This window comes from Spinacia oleracea, chromosome 6 (assembly GCF_020520425.1).
Source record: "Spinacia oleracea cultivar Varoflay chromosome 6, BTI_SOV_V1, whole genome shotgun sequence".
NCBI lineage: Eukaryota > Viridiplantae > Streptophyta > Magnoliopsida > Caryophyllales > Amaranthaceae > Spinacia > Spinacia oleracea.
The window spans coordinates 128,975,757-128,997,132 of record NC_079492.1 but is presented as its reverse complement, the minus strand read 5'-3'; the positions used below and the strand labels follow the sequence as shown (position 1 = coordinate 128,997,132).

Sequence of the window (21,376 nt, the reverse complement as noted above, 5' to 3'; positions counted from 1 at the left end):
CATTCAGGCAAAGTAGTAGTCACTTGATCAATCAAAGGTTGTTTTGTTGCCCAAGGGTGCAACCAGAATTTCGTTCCACACCCATTGCCAACTGCCATGCCCACACCCTTTTTAAGTGTGTCTAAATTCTCAAGTATACCTCTCCATGCATTAGAGACATCACTCCGTAGCTTAAACATATCCAAGTCACACCGTCCTGCACAGTATTTTCTTCGCAAGACCCTAGACCAAAGTGCATCAGGTTTTGCAAGAACTCCCCAGCCTAGTTTTATAAGAAAAGCTGCGTTTGCTTGTCTCATGGATCGAATGTCAAGCCCTCCTCAGTTTTTAGGCTTTGTTATCGTATCCCAGGCCACCAAATGTATCTCCTGTTGCACAACAGAACCACCCCAAAGAAACCGACGTGAGACTTTGTCAATTTGATCACATGTCGATCTTGGAAGTTTGGTTGTTGCATCGCATAATAAGGCATTGAGTTAAGACAAGACTGAATTAAGGTAGCTCTTTTTGCCATTGAGATAATTTTAGCCTTCCACCCAGGGGCGGTGCTAGTAAGGGTTCAGTGGGTTCAACTGAACCCTTACTAGCTAAAATAAAAAACTGACAGGATTTTAAAAACTAGGAAAACTTTCTTGTAGTTGTGGGCGCAGTAGGTTACACAATGGAAAGTAGTGCTGTGCTGGTTTTAGCTTTACCTATCAAACCAAAGGTCAGGGGATCGACTCTTGCTTCCGTTTTTATTTTTCCTCCCTTGTTTTTGGTTCTCTAAAGCAGTAAACACGAGAATCTAAAACCTAAAACCCTCCAAAGGTATAAACTTTACCCATTAATTTCCGTGCTTCATAATCACTTTTTGCAAATTAATTGAACTGGAAATTTGAAATATTGAATCAAAATTGTTTGAACAATAGATGAATTCGTGAATAGAATATTTAATGTTACTATCTTAAATAACTTAGATTTAGTTTAGAGTATAATTTAGGAAGTTGGGTTTGAACTTTAAATATTTTATTGTAATTGCTAGATTGAAATCTATGATTTTGAATAGATTGATTTCGTTGATATGAAATGAAGGGTATAGAACATTTTTGGAAAAACCATATTTCAAAGTCACAAAAATCATCCACTTGTTCATCCCCAACCCAAATTCAAGGTTACTTGAACTACCCAAAAATGAACTCGCGACACCTCAAAGTGAACTTCTAATACAACTGCTCCGTATGCAAGAAAATGAACCTCCAACACCTCAAAGTGAACCTCCAATTCAAAATCATCCAATTTTTAGTGCGGAGAAGCGCACATATGATGTTTTAGAGGGTATATAGCAAAAAAAGAGTTGTGATTCACGCACTCATAATTTTCAACAAAGGGATATTGGAGGTATGCGTCGCTTTAATGTTGCTTGGTATGATATGTATGTTTTTCTTGAATATAGCATTTAAAATGAAGCAGCAATTTGTTTTGGATTATGATTTTATTACATGAGTCTGAGAATTCCGAACCCTTAAGGAGAAAATTCTGGCACCGCCACTGCTTCCACTTCCACCCCGAGAGTTTTCCATTGATAGTTGCACTTATACGCTCAATGGCTAATTAAGTTCTTAATTATATAAATTAGTTAAAGCATAATACAAAGTACGAATAGTTGGTGCACTTAAGAGTTATGAGCCGAATAGTTAAGTTATTATAAACTAACTAAAATATGATACAAATAGTTGTAACTATGAGCCCAATATAGTTAAGTTCTTACATGTATATTAATTAAAATATAATTGCGTTTATACGCAGATTAGTTAAACTATTACGAAGTACATAAATTAGTTATAATATAATACAAACAATTACATTTATGAGCCGAATATGCAAGGTGAAACTATAATCATAAGACCGTCTTTTTTAAATATTTTGTAGAGTTAAAGAAAAATGCTAGTGTCACTACAAGAAATTGTACTATTAACGACGGGAAATTCCGTCGTTAAAGGCCAATAATTGTTGATTAACGACGGGATTTTCCGTCGCGAACCCGTCATAAAAGTGGGCCGTCGTTAATGGAAAATCTCGTCATGAACCCGTCGTAAAAAACATATGCGACGGTTATTCCTGTCTTTGTTGGGTTGTTATCCCGTCGCAAAAGCCCTTTTACAACGGGATTTTTACCCGTCGTTATTAGGTTGTTACCCGTCGCTAAAGCCCTTTTAAGTACAAATTTTTGTAGTGTGTATCATAATCATTACCCAATATCGATCATAATTATTTTTCAAAAGTGAAAATTAAATTGAATATTAATTAAATTTGCAATAATGATGCGACGGGGATCAAGGGATATTATTTTTATTTCCAAAGCGTTGTCATTATACATTTATACTTGGTTATATACATGCAATAGAGATTAGTTGGTGAATGGGCAGTTCTCAATACTCCCACTTTAAATAGCAAAAGGGCGCAATTCCTGCGTCATAACCTGCAGAATCCTAGGTTTCTTCACCAGCAGATCCTAAGAACAAAGGGCGCAATTCTAGCACAACCAAAATGTAAGCCCTTTTTCAAATTCCTTCATTTTGTTACGTTTAATTATCGTTAAAAAGGCAAAGCGTAACCATTATTAACAAAGAATGTAACAATTTATCTTGCATGTTACGTGAAACTTGTTTTTTTGTGTGGTTGATTGATCGTTAAATTTGTCCAAGTGTACGTATGGTGTGATGAATTGTTCGGAAATTGGACGAATTTGATGGTGGGTGTTTGTAGGGAGGGAGGAAAGATGAAGGCGATGGATTCAGAGCAGTTGAGAGAATATGGTCATCAAATGGTGGATTTTGTTGCTGATTATTACAAGACCATTGAGAATTTCCCAGTTCTTAGCCAAGTTCAGGTTCGTCTATTCTTCGATCTCTTAGGGTCATTTTCGGCATTTCCACTTATTTTGATAGTGAGTGACGAGTGGAGTGGTTGGACATTCTGTTCAAGGGGGTTGATGCTTTTTGTTTGGTAAACTATGTGGCATCCGGCCCCGAATACTATGACACGTAATTGTAAAGATTCCCATTAAGGCTCCGTTCTTTTCGTCTGGTCTGCTCTGATTTTTCTAATTGCTGGTATGATACTTTTTGATCGGCTCTGGTCTGAACTTTAGTTATTATTACTATTATTATTATAAAAAATTCTTGGTCTGATCTAGTGTGATTTAATAAGATTTGCTCTATAAATAACAATGAAAAGGTGAAGAAAATATGACTTAATATGAATTCGACCCAAAATATGACGAGTGGAGTGGTTGGACATTCTGTTCAAAGGGTTAATGCTTTTTGTTTGGTAAGCCATGTGGCATCCGGCCCCAAATACTAGAGTTAAGATATGAGTGATTTATTCCATAGTTACGAAAATTGTGTCTCTGTGGGTATGCGGTGCCTTGGATGGTTTTCCCCTCTACTCTCGTTATATCTATTTTGCTTTAATAATATAGATTAAGTAGACCTTATAAGAGTCGTAACTAAACTAAATGAAGGCTAAATTAATAGTTGAGCTTGAGCCGAGACCGAGCTTTTACATCCCCGACTCTAGCTCGAAGCTCGTGAGTTCAGGCTCGACTTGTCTCGAAGCTCAATAAGTTCGTTTGAGATTCGATAGGCTCGTTCGAGGTTTGATCATTAAATATTTAATTAAGATGCAGAATAATAATTGTTTTGATTGTAACAGTCATGTCTTTTCTTTCTTTGAATCTATGGTATGCACATCTATTTTATAATTGTAGATGCCGTATGACTGATTATTTATTATATTGTTTTTCTCCGTTAAAAAAAAAGATTTTTATCAAAATTCCCTTATTAAAAATTAGTTTATGCATAAAACATATTTTATAAGAATTACATGTATTTAAAAAAACTCGAGCTTGTGCACGAGTTTTCGAGAAGATTCATTGATAGCTCAGGATTGGCTCATTAAGATATGGAGCCTAATTCGAGCTTGAGTCGAGCCTACTTGAACCAAGCTTTGTTTGAGCCGAGCTTCGAATAGTTCGCGAGCAGGCTCGGTTCGTTGACACCCGTAGTTGAGATAGGTTTTTTTTTTGGAAGAGAGGTATCGTTCTTAAAGATTGCACCTTGTTGTGTTAGACTTTCCACCAACGGGGCTTGGAAAGCGTCCGTGTGTCACCTATTTTGGGAGGAGTTGTTGGAAGATCAAGTACTATGTATTAGAATTTAAGATATAAAGTTGTTGAACAGATAGAACGTTAAATTTGGTGGAAACTTCATTTGTGGACAAGTTGCACTTTAAGTGACTACTGAGTTTGATATATCATGTTAAGTAATCAATGGGACAATGACCTCCAAATTTAGATCATGATCAAATAAATATAACACTCCCTCAAAAAGAAAAGAGTAAATGTTACACAACCCGTTGTTTTCCTGATATGCTTTGAGATTAGAAAAATATGGAAATGGAAATATGAAATACGAAGAAGTATAATCAAACATTAATAACATCACTACGTTATTTTATCATGCATTCTTAAATTAATACTTTTAAGTATATCATAACTGTCTTTATTATTATTATATATATTTTTTTTGATGGGGTCTTTTTATTCTAAATCGAACTGTGTAAACTTTAACGGATTCATGTGGTATTTTTTACCAAACTGGCTACTTTTACAATTTTATTTATCAAAATGGCTACTTATAAATTCTGTTTTCCAAACTGACTACTATTTATTTTACCAAAATGACTATTTTGACTTTGAGGCCAAAAAACAATGAACCGGTTTGGTGTGGTTATATATATATATATATATATATATATATATATATATATATATATATATATATATATATATATATATATATATATATATATATATATATACACAGGGGCGAAGCCAGACTCGGTTATCAAGGGGGGCCGAACACTAATTGAGCAAGTGGGCTTAACTGCTTAGGGGGGCCAGTCCAATAGAAACTATCTAATGTTAACTTGCAATTGCTAACTGCTGTACCCGGGTACAGCCAACTTTGGCTGTACCCCCAAAAAATGACGCGCTCATATTGTTTGTTCATTCTTGTCGACTGTTTGTTCTTTTTTATTGTACTGTTTGTTCATTCTTATTGTACTGTTTGTTCTTTCTTGTTGTACTGTTTGTTCATTTTTGTTGTACTGTTTGTTCTTTCATGTTGTTTTTTAAATTCATCATCAAATTTTCATAATTGTTGTATTTTTTGTTCTTTCTTCTAGAACTTTATGTTTTTTTTAATATTGTTTGTTCTTTCTTGTCTATTTGTTTGTTTATAATAATCATATGGTTAATGTTCATAATTAAACTCTTCATTAATCTTTTATTATTTCTTTTTGTATTGTTTGTTCTTTCTTGTTGTACTGTTTGTTCTTTCTTGTTGTTTTTTAAATTCATTCATCAAACTTATTGTTGTATTGTTTGTTCTTTCATGTTGGCTTTAAAATTCATCATAAAATTGTTCATAATTGTTGTATTGTTTGTTTTTTTTTCTGGAATTTTATGTTCTTTTTTATATTGTTTGTTATTTTTTGTTGAATTTTTTGTTATTTTCGTTTATTTTTTTGTTCATAATAATTATCTGCTTTATTGTTTGTTCTTTCTTGTTGTATTGTTTGTTCTTTCATGTTGGCTTTAAAATTCATAATGAAATTGTTCACTTCATTGGTCTTTTATGTTTTAACAAGCGCCTATATTGTTTATTTCCCAATAAATAAATAAATGTTCATTTCCAAAATAGTAAATGTTCATTCCAAATAAATAAATAAATGTTCATTTCCGAAATAGTAAATGTTCATTTTTGTAGTTTATTTCCAAATAAATAAATAAATGTTCATTTCCAAAATAGTAAATGTTCATTCCAAATAAATAAATAAATGTTCATTTCCGAAATAGTAAATGTTCATTTTTGTACCAGTATTTGTTCTTTCTTGTTGTATTGTTTGTTTTTTCATGTTGGCTTTAAAATTCATCATAAAATTGTTCATAATTGTTGTATTGGTTGTTCTTTTTTCTGGAATTTTATGTTCTTTTTTATATTGTTTGTTCTTTTTTGTTGAATTATTTGTTCTTTCTTGTTTATTTGTTTGTTCACAATAAATATATGGTTAATGTTCATAATGAAATTGTTCACTTCATTGGTCTTTTATGTTTTTACAAGCGCCTATATTGTTTATTTCCAAATAAATAAATAAATGTTCATTTCCAAAATAGTAAATGTTCATTCCAAATAACTAAATAAATGTTCTTTTTCGAAATAGTAAATGTTCATTTTTGTAGTTTATTTCCAAATAAATAAATAAATGTTCATTTCCAAAATAGTCAATGTTCATTCCAAATAAATAAATAAATGTTCATTTCCGAAATAGTAAATGTTCATTTTTGTACCAGTATTTGTTCTTTCTTGTTGTATTGTTTGTTTTTTCATGTTGGCTTTAAAATTCATCATAAAATTGTTCATAATTGTTGTATTGGTTGTTCTTTTTTCTGGAATTTTATGTTCTTTTTTATATTGTTTGTTCTTTTTTGTTGAATTATTTGTTCTTTCTTGTTTATTTGTTTGTTCACAATAAATATATGGTTAATGTTCATAATGAAATTGTTCACTTCATTGGTCTTTTATGTTTTTACAAGCGCCTATATTGTTTATTTCCAAATAAATAAATAAATGTTCATTTCCAAAATAGTAAATGTTCATTCCAAATAACTAAATAAATGTTCTTTTTCGAAATAGTAAATGTTCATTTTTGTAGTTTATTTCCAAATAAATAAATAAATGTTCATTTCCAAAATAGTCAATGTTCATTCCAAATAAATAAATAAATGTTCATTTCCGAAATAGTAAATGTTCATTTTTGTACCAGTATATTAATGTTCATTTTAAACAACAAAAAACGACATCGTTTTGGATGGGGGTACAGCCAGCTTTGGCTGTACCCGGGTATAGCCAAAAATTTGCGGTTAACTTGTTAGTCTTTTATTTAATAGGTGTGGTTGGGCCTTCAGGGGGGGCCATGGCCTACCTAGGCCAACATTATGCTTCGCCCCTATATATATATATATATATATATATATATATATATATATATATATATATATATATATATATATATATATATATATATATATATATATATATATATATATATATAACCGGAAAATAGGAATGCAAAGTAATTAGTGGCAAGCTAATTTCTAATCCTACAGGATGTTAAGAGTTTGACAAATATAATACTCTTCAATTCTACCTAACTCATTATTTTGCCTTTCCTATTCATTCTAACCGATTTGAAGACAAAAATGAATTCTTAATCATGTTAGTGTTGTTGGGTGATTTGACTAGTGTTTATTTGTTTTACACTTACAAAAGATATTGGGAGTATTAAGTTTGCTAAACAGAACCATTAAAACCATTAAACTTAAATTTAAGAACTCCATAACCTTAAATTTAAGAACTCTATAACTAATAAGTGACCCAAAAATGAAATAAACAGTGAAATGAACCCAAAGAAAGGTGAAAACAGGATACCAACACGCATTCAAATAATAACGTTAACTCTCAATCAAAGTATACAGTTGTCAAATTTTCTCAACCCAAAGAAATTTCTGATTTCTTATTAGAATTGAAACCAAACTTTCATAACATTGAACATAATTGAATATAATATGCATGAAAAATAAACTAAAAATGTTCAAAGAGAAAGAAAAGTACATACTTATCAATTTTCCTCTTGGAATCTTCAATCGAAAAACATTAGCATTTATGAATGCCGGTAGTCAATTGGGGAAATTGGCCAGACCACAAAAAAAAAAAAAAAAAAAAACCTCAAACCAAACCGGTTCACTACTAGAAAAAATTTCAAACCGGTTCACTATTAAAAAAAACTCAAACCGGTACATTGGTTTTTACTTCAAAGTCAAAATAGTAGCTAATTTGGGAAATATAATTTAAAAGTAGCCATTTTGGTAAATAAAATTTTAAAACTAGCCATTTTGGTAAAAGATCCATTCATGTATACTGGTCAATTTCAGTGGCTAATGAATATAATATCTCATGCTCATGTTGTGGGTATACAACGAAAAGTCGATTATGAATTTATGATCTGGTATATGTATTCCTAAATGCTAAAGTGATGAGTAACTACGTTTCCTAAAATGATATATAGGACATACTATTAGTATAGATATTCATGACAAAATGTCGCATATGTACAGTACGGATTGGTTATAATTATAACTAGCTCTAAGGGCTGCATATATCATACTGTAACAATTGATCAAAACCGATAAATATATTTACTTGGGAATGTCAATAAAGGCTGCTCTGAACTTGAACTTGAAATCCTTTTCAATGATGTTTCCTCTTTTAGAAAGCTTGAACGGGTCTAGTTAATCATCACTGCTTACTTAATTATAGTGATATAACACTGCTACATCTACTACTCCCCACTTAGTAGTTAGTACCACTATTCTTGCATAGAGTCAACTAGGACTCTCATTGGGATGTAAAGACTTTCATTACTAAGTTGATGTTCTCGGTTCTATTTACCTGAGTTTTACCGAATTAAAATTATTTTAACAGAAAGCTGATTTTTAATGATTGATTATTATGGAATTCATTAAGGGCCTTTTATTTATATAAAGTTAGGTAAGACATGACTTGTTTGCGATTTATTTGGATGAGTTGATCATACTATACTTTTGAATTTAGCAATACCACCCAGTTTAATGGTTTACGTACATGTAAGTGTAACTGTGTAAGTGTAAGTTTAAGTGTTGTCACCAATACTTTGAATGTGCTATATATGCAGCCAGGGTATCTACGTGAGCTTCTACCAGACTCTGCACCTGTTCATCCGGAACCTTTGCAAGATGTTCTCGATGGTTAGGCCCCTATTTTGATCAGTTTCATTTTAGTTCATTAGTGAGCATTGATCACCAATTTGTGTTAAGTTTCTCAGTTTTGAATTATAATTATATTTGTAATCATGCAGACGTAAAATCAAAGATATTTCAAGGGGTAACGCATTGGCAAAGCCCTGGATACTACGCGTATTTCCCTTCTAATAGTAGTATTGCCGGATTCCTTGGAGAAATGCTTAGCGCGGGTGTCAACATTGTTGGCTTTAGTTGGATTAGCTGCCCAGCAGCAACAGAACTTGAAGTTATTGTTTTAGATTGGCTTGCTAAGTTGCTGCAGCTACCTCATGTCTTCCTTTCTACTGGTAATTAAGTCTTGCTAATATAATATACTTGTTCAAGTGTCTGACACGGCTATCTATATTTTAGTTTAAGTGGGTGAATTTGAAATGGTGTTGCAGGAAAAGGTGGTGGTGTCATACAGGGAACTGCCAGTGAAGCAGTTCTAGTTGCGTTGGTAGCGGCTCGTGATCGGATGTTGAAAAAGGTGGGAAAAGATTCTATGGGCAAACTTGTTGTTTATTCAGCAGATCAGACTCATGCTTCTATGCAGAAAGCATGTCAGGTATTTGGTAACTCAATTATTCTTATCCATGACTTTCTGTCAGTTAATTCGAAATCATGTGCTTAAGTCAGGGTTTCTACTTGTATCAAAATGTGATATGGTAACAAATGCAAAGCTGAAATTTGCAGCATGGTTTGATTATAAAACTAATAATGAAACCATTATTTTAGTAATGAGATTATGAGAGTGTTTTTAATTCAATTACAGCATCCTTTTTATAATTTTTTTTTGAAGAAAGTGACTTGTTTCATTCTTAAATTTGATGTTGTGTCTTTTTGTGTTTGGTAAAAGATTGCAGGAATCTATCCTGAGAACATTAGAATTTTGAAGACAGAATCGTCGAGTGAATATGCACTTTCTCCTCAAGTGCTTTCTGCTGCCATATCACAAGATGTTGCTTCTGGTCTCATACCTCTTCTTTTATGTGCTACTGTAAGAACAACAATCCTCACTGCTCGGATCCTCAATATCATATCAATCAGGAAATTGTTTGTTCTATTAATGAGGCGTATACACGTTCTTCTGGTGTACACTCGTCACCTCTTTTCTCAATGACTGGATCCTACTAAAACTCATGAAATTGCTTAAACAGCTAGAATCTCTACTATACTAAAACTAAATAATATTTTTAAAACAAACTAAATCCTATAGCTCAACATCCTTTTTTCAAGTATTTTTTCGTGTGTTTTGATAATCGCTGGAATACTGGAGTGAGACCAAAAGTTTTACGTATTAAGATTTTACAAGACTAATAACAAGTGTTATGAATTGGTTCCAGATTGGGACAACCTCATCAACTGCAGTTGACCCGTTGCTTGCTCTTGGAAAGATTGCTAAGGTATGCAACTTAAAAGTTGGTATGCACTATGAACCTACTTTTATGTATTTGCTAACGGCATAAACCCAGAATCCTCTCAAAGTTGGAAATTGATGCAGGAGTTCATTAATAATTTTACTAGACATGTACTATTTTAGTATCTTACGAGGATTTCCATTGTTTCAAATGTCGACAGAGTAATGGAATTTGGTTTCATATTGACGGTGCCTATGCTGGAAGTGCTTGTATATGTCCTGAATTTCGCCAGTATCTTGATGGTGTTGAAGAAGCTGACTCATTTTGCATGAATGCACATAAATGGCTCCTTACAAATTTTGATTGCTCAGCTCTGTGGGTTAGGGTATGCCATCTCATACTTTTGCATATTCAACTTAAATGTGATAACAAGTCTTGCCAGGCCCTTCTTAGTTAGGTGATCCGTAATTTGTGTTGTTATCTGAGAACTTTATGCCCATGTGGCGTATGTATCAGATGTTTTGGCTTTACATGTCTGTCTCTGCTAGTAAAAGAATGATGAAATGAAAGGCAAGATTTATGAGAGGTGATTGTAAAAAACTCTAGGAAAACTCAACTACTAATTGGCATTAATTAATAATTGCTTTGGGGTCTAAGTGTCTAACAGTATTTCATGTTTACAGGACAGAAGCGCTCTGATTGAATCCTTGTCCACATATCCAGAGTATTTGAGAAACAAAGTAAGTTCTTGTGTTGCATGTTGATCTGTTTAACCGGTACTGAATGTACGTGATAGACATGTGACAGGTTTCCTGCTGCATGGTAATTTTTCTTAAAGTACATTGTTCACCTTTATTTTGGAGCATTAGTTGTTAGAATTTCAGACCTTTGATAATAATTCTGTTTCACATACGAATTATAGTGTAAAAAGTGTATGTATATCAACTTGAATATGGCCTTAGTTTGGTGTTAAACGGTTTGCATAGAACCTATGAAGCTTGTTCATGGTTTACTGCATATTGGTTTTGTTGTTAAAAAAACAAAAACTATCTGAATTAAGGCTTTCCTCTGCATGTGATTTTCCTTGTCTAACGAGCACAATATGGATACCAGGCTTCAGAAGCAAATACTGTGGTGGATTACAAAGATTGGCAAATTCCTCTTGGTCGCCGATTCAGGTTAGTCTCAAACTCTCATCATTAGGTTTGGCTGTTGATTACAACTCCTACAAGATATGTTAGAAATAGACGGTTCATAGACCCATGATGACTTTGTTTTATTACTATTGCTGTCTTTTCTTGTATTTACAACAATACTTGTACAGTACTGCAGTTGTAGTGCATCATCATCTGCTGCTGAGTGCTTTGGTTGATACCAGGTTCACTTGGATTAATGACAGTGATAACTAATACTTGGTATTCTGCAGATCACTGAAACTTTGGATGGTAATGCGGTTATATGGGCAGGAGGGTCTGCAGTCATATATTAGAAATCATATATCATTGGCAAAACGGTTTGAAGAGCTTGTTCTTCAAGATTCAAGATTTGAGGTAATCTTGTTCAGACTAGTTTCAAATTCTTAAATTTGTGCTACTGTAGTACTCCATATATGTTTGTCTTAAGTTTTCCTGCATATATAACTCCTGAGCAGGTGATTACTCCTAGGAAGTTTGCACTATTGTGTTTCCGATTGCTGCCTCCTGCTAATGACGAAACCCAATGTGATAAGCTCAATCGGGAGCTCTTGGAAGCCGTCAATTCTTCTGGAAAGATGTTCATTTCTCATACGGTATGTATATCCAATATGCCCTATTTAATTTCTTTTACTAATTCCTAATTCTACTACTTTCCATATGTATTAATGGTATTATGTATAGGTCCTGTCTGGGAAGTATGTATTACGTCTGGCTGTGGGAGCTCCGCTTACAGAAGAAAGACATATAGATATAGCATGGCAGGTCTTGCAAGAAAAGGCCACCACTTTGTTGAAGGCATATAAAAATGACATCCAAATTCACTCAAACGGTATGCCATTATTTATTCAAGTCATAGCACATTAGCACTTGGCTTGTTGATAACATATGGCTAAGCTTTTGAGTTGGATCCTGTACAGGTTCTGTCTAGCACGATTTCTACGTTGGACAAGAGGCAACATATGCGATCATGCACCATCAAACTTCATTCTTTTCATAATTTGATCCCCCGGCTTACTCGAAGCTTTTCTTGTTCGTTATTATACCTGTTTTTCCGTTGATTGTATCCAATTTTTGTCAAAGACTGATGGTTATACAAGTAACGAAAATAGCCCTTAATTGTTTTATAGTTATGTTCAGGGTTTGTTGTATGTTCATCTTTTCCTTGAATGATCATATCCTTCCTAGATTTTGTCAATCACCAATATCTTGCTTTATACTCATCTCTTAATTCTTAACTTAGAAATAGACTTCTACTCTCTACCATATGTGAAATGTAGTAATGCATCAACTATTCTTTGAACAAATAAAACCAGATAAAAGAAATTCAACGTACCAGCATTATGTGTTTTCAAATCTAGCTAGTGGAATGGCTCAAATAACACCAGAAAATTGTCAACTATCAAATGTTCGAGCATATAAGCTTGGCTCACAAGAATGATTGTGGGAAGAATGGTCTTCGAATAGATTGACCACATCTATCTATTACTATATGCTAAAATACACACTAAAAATGACATGTTCCCTTAAAAATAAAATGCTCCGTAAAAATATGTATAGCTGGAGTATCTAAAATTTGGGGGGGGGGGGGGGGGGGGGGGGGGGGCGGTTTACATTACATATAGCACAACAAAAATCAAATTCCTTAAAAAATACTCCCTCCGTTTCAAAATGTTTGTTACGTATTCCTTTAATAGTGTTTCAAAATGTTTGTTACATAAATAATCTTTCTATTTATAAACTTGTTACTATTATTATTTTTTGAGCTAACTTTTATTTCTAATTGGTCCAACTTTTCAACTCAATAAATCTCATGCAACCAAAAGTCACATAATGACAAGTTAGCAATCCGTGTGATTTTTAATTATTGGTTCATTTTGATAATAAAACAATCTTATTGGTTGTTTCAATGATTAGTGGATTGAGGTATATTTTTTTTAATAAAAGTTGAAAGCAGATTTGCACTATATTCAAAGAGAGTAATAAATGTTAGAATGTGGAAAGATGGAATCAGATTTATGATGGAATATAGAACATTTAAAAAAAATTTAAAAAAAAGAATCTTAATTATACGTTAATAAACGTGCCAAAATCCAAACGTAACAAACATTTTGAAATGGAGGGAGTAGAAAAGAAAAGAATAAAAAAAATCTAAAAATAGTGTACAACTGCAGTATCTAAAATTTAGGGGAAAAATATATGAATTAGAGATGGATGAGTTAAATACGTGCAACAGTATACAAATTTTAGCTTCCAAAATATAGGAAATCATCAACCAATATATTTACATGAACATAAATGGATATAACTTTTATTATATAAAAAAAATACTGTAAAAAAAACGAATAATTTCTACATATAAAATCAGCCCATAAAATACGGATGGCAATAGGTAACAAATAAATATAAAAAAGTTACAAAACAAAAATATGCCCAAAGTTCCATACAAATTGGGTAACAAATGAAAAAAACATTCTACAAAACAGAAATTTCCCTAATTTCCCTGCAAAAATAGGAATGCATAGAAAAAAATTACATAAAAATCTTTGAAAAGATTACGTACAAAAACATTAAAAAATAAAAAAATAGGTAGAAGTTAGAGATAGATAATTTAAGGCATGCAACAAAAATTATAAAATACGAATTTCAAGGGAATTTAAAAATTATAAAATATTCACTGCTTATCCAGTAATCCCTAGAATCCATAATAATCACAACGAATTATGGTAACCTGGAATTCAACCGGCCATAAGCAGCATCATATATACTCCCTGCTCATCCAACAATATTATCAAGCATATATTAAAATAAACGTTATTTGTGAGAAAAAAAATGGCCCAGAATTTTACTCTCATACACATTATTAATCTGTCCATAGAAAACATAACGATACAATTAGCAAGGGTTATCCGACTATGGACAGTTCGTGCCTTCAATAATCCGAGTGAAACGTATACTATTGAAATAGTTTTACTAGATGCAGAGGTAATTCCATCATTCATATTGGTGCTATATTCAATATTAATATTCGATATTTAGTATGTTGCTAACTACTTTTTTATTTTACTTTTATTGTATACTAAGGAGGTAAGATTCAAGCTTCTATAAAAAGGGTTTTTATCTCAAAATTTAAGGATGTTTTCACCCAAGGAGAAGCGTATAATATTTAAAATTTTGGTGTTGGAAAGAATGTCTTCACCCACGATGCATCCATACAAAATTAACTTTAGAACGTTTACTCAAGTCGTAGAAGTGGTTGGATCGACCATTCCTATACATGGTTTTGATTTTAAGTCTTATGAAGCACTAAGAGCAACTCCAATTGTTGGAAAATTGACCAGCTCACGAAAAAAAAAGAATATATGAGCAGGTAGCCCACCATTGTTGCAATAATGACATCAGCAGCTACTAAAATATTGTAGCTATTTTGGGCAGATAGCTCAAAAAAATTAAAGGGGAAAGATATAAATTAAATATTATAGGGAGCTACAAGGGATTATAGCCCACCAATGTGAAAGTTTGTACCTTAAATTAATTGTAGCTAGAAATATGATGTGGCAAACTTAGCTACATCACTTTATAGCCCACCATTGGAGTTGCTCTAAAGATCTAAACAACAGTGTGTTAATTGGTATAAAAATCAACTTAGTTTTTAAGTATTATATTTATTTTAGATATATTATTTACTGTTATTATCAGTTTTTTGTAAAAACATAATGTATTGGATATCATTCTGGAATATTATCAACTGATAAATTTATTAGAGATGGTAACCCTCAAAAAAATGCTCAATATTCAACTAGAGGATTTGCAGTAAGTCTATTTTCAATCTTTATTAAGGAAAATACAATTATGATTTTTGTACTAACTCTGTTGTGTTGTCAATATCAGGAAAAATTTATTGAGTTAGGAATGGAAAAAAAAAATCACAGTTTTTTTATTTTATTTTACTCAAGTCGTAGAAGTGGGTTGATCGACCATTCCTATACATGGTTTTGATTTTAAGTCTTATGAAGCACTAAATTAAGATCTAGATAACACTGTGCTAATTGGTATAAAATTCAACTTAGTTTTTAAGTATTCCTTTCATTTGTAAATTATTTACTTAAAATTCAACTTAGTTTTTAAGTATTCCTTTTATTTATAAATTATTTACTTATTATCGGTTTTTTGTAAAAACATAATGTATTGGATATCTTTCTGGAATATTATCAAATGATCAATTTATTAGAGATGGTAACCCACAAAAAATGCTCAATATTCAACTAGAGGAATTGCAGTAAGTGTATTTTCAATCTTTTTTAAGGAAAATACAATTATGATTTTTGTACTAACTTTGTTGTGTTGTCAATATCAGGAAAAATTTATTGAGTTGCACTTTGTGTAATCAATATGCTGATCAATTCACAAAATACTTATCTAATCATCCAAATTGTCAAGTTTTTATTGCCATCCAGTATGCAAAAATCAAGACTTTTCATGGTATATATTATTTGAGTTGAATTAAATCCTTATTGTCATTTTATGCATTGACGGAGTTTTTCTTTCTTATATGTTTATCTTTCTTACGCATTTAAGGTGTTGTTGGAATATCGAGTTCTCTATTTGTGACTAGACTCCATATAAATACTGATACTGCAGAGATAAATGATTTTAAAGAGAGGTATGTGTTTTTTTTTTTTTACTACTATTTTTTTTCCTTATCTAAATATACTTTTTTTATTAATGTATACTCGCAAAAAGAAATTGTCATGCAGATTTGGGAGTGAAGGAAAGACTTCTTCAGAAATGGTGGCACAAATAAGTAGTCACATCTCTCAGAAAAATGAAAACAAGTTCTTGAAAAAATCGGAGAGGAAACATGTTGATTAGATTTGTGAAATGCAGGAAAGCACATCAATTCTATTATTTGATGCTTATATAATAGACATTTTCCTAACATATAATTGTTTTTCTATTGAGTTTGTTGCTAAATTAAAAAAGATTACATACTAATTTAGGATTTTTATGGCATAGGTTTGCAACTGTGTGACATTGGCTACAATTGACTCTATTGAGCTTGAAAATGGTTGATTCTACCTTGCATGTAAGAAATACTATAATTAAGAAAGTTCAAGATCAAAAAATTGATGAAATAACGAAGTTTTGGTGCTAAAAGTGCAATAATTATGTAGATCATGTTCCAATGTTCAAAGTTCAAGTAAGGGTGATGGATGAATCAGGAAGTGCTTCATTTGTTATTTTTGATCGCGAGGTGGTACGAATCTTAGGGAACTCTGCATTACATATAAGAGAATGTCAATTAAAGGTATACTTAGTTTATCTGTGGTTATTGTACAATTCTTATCACAACATTGTTCCAATCTATTAATATACACTAAAAGTGTATTACATATTAATTACTGTAAATCTTTTGATCAATTTTTAATCTTGATGCACGATGGAGATAAGGATGACAATGACGATTCAGTGCCTGATTTAAAAGAACTACTGGACCGGAAGTATGTATAACATGGAACTACTGGTACGGAAAATTAGATGGATACGAATTATTTTTTAACAAAAATATGTATAACATGTCAATAATTTTGGATTACCGTGCATGGCACGGGTCCTATACTAGTACTATATATTAATAAGTGTTTCTAATAAGTTAACGTGACACGTGGCGCTCTGTTTATGAGTATTTCATTTCATGTAATTAAGATTCAGAAATGACGCATGTATAATACTTGAACCCGCGACCTCATGTTTGAGCAATGAAGTGTGCATCATTGCTATCATTGTAAGAAAAACACCAATAAATATAATAAAAAGGTTAATAACATTTTCAAATAAGAATAATATAAACGTTATTAATGCAATAATCCAGGGCGTCGCCCGGGCTTAAAAGCTAGTTGATTACTAAATGCATGCAACTCTTAGAATCGACCACACAACTCTCTGATTGTTCGTGTTGGAGACAAAGAGTTTGATCGGGGTAATAAATATTTGGCGTTGATTATCTAATCGCGGTGTTGATTCATGGATTGACAAGGGAAATTTCATTGAACGGTGCTAGTGTTGATCGCACTCGCGGATCCAGCTAAGGGCCGGAGGGGCACGTGCCATCCCCGATAAAAAAAAAAACTGGAATTTTAAATTCTTCGCGAACTGAAAATAAGATTTTTATTTAATTTGCAAAAAAAAAACATAAAGGTGGGATACTGGAGTGGTCAGCGAGGAAATATAATTATGCTATTGTCCCCTATGATCATAGTTTTGACTCCTAGATTGAACAAATTCGTGCTTTTGTTTTTTCTCTTCAACTTTTTTGTCTTTTTTATTTAAAAAATATATTTCCCTAATTAGTCAATGATTTCAACTATCACTAACTATTAATTGGTAGTTTTCTTTTATTTTTTTAATTTTAAATTAAAACATTTTTCGCTTTTTCCCACCTCATTTAATTGAACTACGGTTTTTTTCTTCTTCAAAAAGTCCAGTTTAATAAGTATTAATTTCCTTTGAACCACTTCTCCATTATTATAGTCATCCTCATTCTTGTAAATTATTTTATGGACTTTTAATGATACATACATTAAAAAAAAAATTGCAATCAATTTAAACTTTGTGATGTCTAGAGTCAATTACACGAACTTAACATCATATAAAAAACCTGAGGATTACCCACTCTTCTTTGGAGAAAATGTGGTACAAACCGCCAATTTTCGTACTACCTTTTTTCTTTTTAATATTTTGGTATCTTCAGATTCAAGAGGTTGTTGAGGTCTGTCCACCTAAAGGATTGCTTGGAACGGAGAAAACTCCCACAGAAAGAGCATGTGTTGCTCAAACAAATACCACTTTTCTTAGAAAAGCAAGCCCTCAACTTGACCAAGTATATTATCTGTATATTTGATGCTGTCAATTCAGACTTCTTAAGTGATAATGTATTATGTATTATTATTATAATAGGGGGAAAAACCTACAGAGGGTGCAAATAATTTGTCAAATGGATTGAGGCTCTCTTGGTTGAGATGATCATCGCAACAAGTAACAAGGAGTCGTTGATAACTCGGGTACACAGTTCTTTGATTCAGAGTCCCTATGAGTTACAAGTTCAAGTAAGAATGACTGTCGTTCAATTAACCGAAGAGGATTCTGACTCGGCATCGCAGCAAATCGAACAAGTTTGGGATGAAGGTGTACATCCTTATCTGCTTCGACATCCTATCCCAGATTACGAAGCATTGTATTTCACAGGAGATTACTTCTCCTATGATTTTTCTCTAATCGACCCGTCACTATTTCTTTTTGGGATACCCAACCAACCATGTGCGCATGGTGGTAGTGTGGGAGATGTTCCCCTACAATTAGCATTGTTTTTCATGTTTCCTAGAGATTTGAGGGTAATGTTCTTATGATTTCTGACTATTCTTAGAGGTTTTATCTGTTCACAACAATTTCAGGTTTTCATCGCGTTTGTTATATAGGTTAACTAGTTTAGTAGCCGTGCAACGCATCATTATTACTACTCCGTAAATATTTTTATGTAATAATTTTAAAATTTTAAAATTTTATTTACAGAAAATTTAATAAAATAAAATATACGGAGTATTTCGTAAATGAGTTCATCAACACCAATATTTTCCATAAATAAATAATTAAAAAATATTAATTTTTTTTAGATATTTTAACACACAAATAAGTTTATTTCAGTCAAAGTAAGTTTTTTTCAGATAAAATAAGTTCATATAATATAAGTTCAGAGTTCAGACAAAGTAAGTCGAATAAAACAGAGCCTTAAGTTAACTAAATTTATCTAAATTTATATTTACTTGAAATAAGTGTACTCATATTTATTTGCCAATTTTTTTTTTCTTTCAGTTCTTTATAAAAGTTTCTCATATTTACTCGCAACGTTTTCTTTTCCCCTTTTTTACCCCTATTCCAACTTATTTCTTTACTTAAATTATTAAGAATTTTTTGTCATTTAACACCTTAAAAAAACTAGTTTTTGTAATTTAACACCATACTTATTTTTTATTGTTTTTAAACACCTTAAAAAACAAAAAATTTAGAAATCAACACCACTCGACAATTTTTGTTAGAAAAAACATTAGTTTTTAACTATGCTAAAGTTCCCAAAGCATGATATCGTGGTAAACAAGTCCTTCTACCATCAAATTATGCTTTGGAAGTTATAGCATGATTAAAAATCAACGTTTTTTTCTTATGAAAATCGTTAAGCGGTGTTGATTTATAAATTTTTAGATTTTTAAGGTGTTTAAATATAATAAAAAATAAATAAGGTATTTAATTACAAAAACTAATTTTTTAAGGTGTTAAATAACAAAAAACTCAATTATTAATTTCATTATGTAATTTTTTTTGAAGATACGACACGTTCATTTTTCCTAAGACAAAAGAATTTTAAGTCATTATTAAATTAATATAATACAAAGAAATTTAAAATGTTGTTAAAAAGTTTTGAAAATTATTTCTTACTCCTTCCGTTCTTGATTATTAGTCCCTTTTTTTTTAATTTTGTCACTATTTACAATTGCAGATAATATTCTAATTTTTATCCGGTGCGTATTTTAAAATATATTCATGTGAGATCTTGTTGAGTTCGTCTCAATGTGTAATTTAACAACTAGTATGTAACCCGGGCGTTGCCCCGGGTTTTGACTTTTATTCGGGTTTTTTTTTTAAATATGTGCACGTAGAGATGTTGTCATCATCAAATTACGGTGGTGACATCAGATTAGTGACCGATCAACAAACTCCTCGATTAAACTCCAGATCCAAAAATCTAAACAAAGTCGGGTCCTTTTCTTCAAAGTAATAATTGTACATTAAAAATTAAGTAATCATTCCTTTTTTTGCATTCACTTTTATTCAATGTGTTGTTTATTGTAAAAAGAATATATAGGCTTATATGGAAAGATACTACATAAGTTGTAGATGGTTAAGATGGTAAGAAGTGTAACTTTTAACAAAGAGGTTCGGTGTTCGATCCTTGTTAAATGTTTTTTGGTTGTAATGATGTGTCATGATGCTAATATTTGGTGACGTGGCGTAATAAGGAGAGGTCTACGTGACACGTATACGTTCTTCAAAACGCCTTTTAATATATTAGTATAGATGTCAAATTTTTATATCTTTTCAACGTACATATTTGGAGATATTTACATCTTAATGTGGAGTTGAAACGGATGAAAAAGTTGGAGATATTTACATTTTGATGTTGTCACTATAAACAATTGGAGAGGATATTCTAATATTTAAGAACGGAGGGAGTATTTAAATTAATCAATACGGAATACTTTTTTTTCAAATAATAATTTATATAATGCATATGAAAAATATGGGCTAGAATTAACTTTATACATTAAGGATTGATAGCTACGTCAAATTATTTTTCTTCATTTTTGTAAGTTTTATTAATAAAAAAATTAAATTAAAAAAATTAAAAAACGTAAAGACTCGCCGGGAGATGACACGTGCAATTTCTGGTGTGCTTTTAGTATATAGTTATTGATTATTGATTGAGGCTTAATTATGGCAAAATTTTAAGCCTTAATAGACTTCTATGTAATTTTTTCCCAATGTAGAATAATTTTCTTTATTTCTATATAAATATCCATATCATATATTTTTAATTAAAATAATATAGGCGCACCAGGAGATTACATGTATTGTTTTGTGTGTCTTTAAGTATATAGTAATTGGTGGATTGATTGATAATCATAGTTATTGATCTTGGTAGTTAAAAATGTTCCACAAGCATTGCAAAGAAGGAACACGTAATATTTTTCGTATTATTTAAAAATGAAGTAGTGTAATTATTGATTGATTGTTCAGAAATGAAATTCTAAAAAAATAATATTACGTAGTACAAAATATGTATGTTG

General features: G+C 31.5%; 1 protein-coding gene across 2 annotated transcripts; it reads left to right on the top strand.

Moving 5' to 3' along the window:
* The first annotated feature begins 2,368 nt into the window (after positions 1-2,368).
* On the top strand, positions 2,369-12,675 carry LOC110778374 (phenylacetaldehyde synthase). 2 transcript variants are annotated; one of them, XM_021982930.2, is made up of 14 exons: positions 2,369-2,531; positions 2,688-2,872; positions 8,818-8,890; positions 9,001-9,231; positions 9,328-9,491; positions 9,783-9,923; positions 10,270-10,329; positions 10,505-10,669; positions 10,968-11,024; positions 11,398-11,462; positions 11,711-11,834; positions 11,936-12,073; positions 12,162-12,309; positions 12,398-12,675. In XM_021982930.2, the coding sequence occupies exons 2-14, from the start codon at positions 2,732-2,734 to the stop codon at positions 12,406-12,408; spliced, it is 1,518 nt and encodes a 505-aa protein (XP_021838622.1). In that variant the 5' UTR covers positions 2,369-2,531; positions 2,688-2,731; the 3' UTR covers positions 12,409-12,675. The 2 variants fall into 2 exon arrangements, with proteins under 2 accessions (XP_021838622.1, XP_021838623.1); XM_021982931.2 differs by having other exon boundaries at positions 2,370-2,531; positions 2,749-2,872.
* The last annotated feature ends 8,701 nt before the right edge of the window (positions 12,676-21,376 follow it).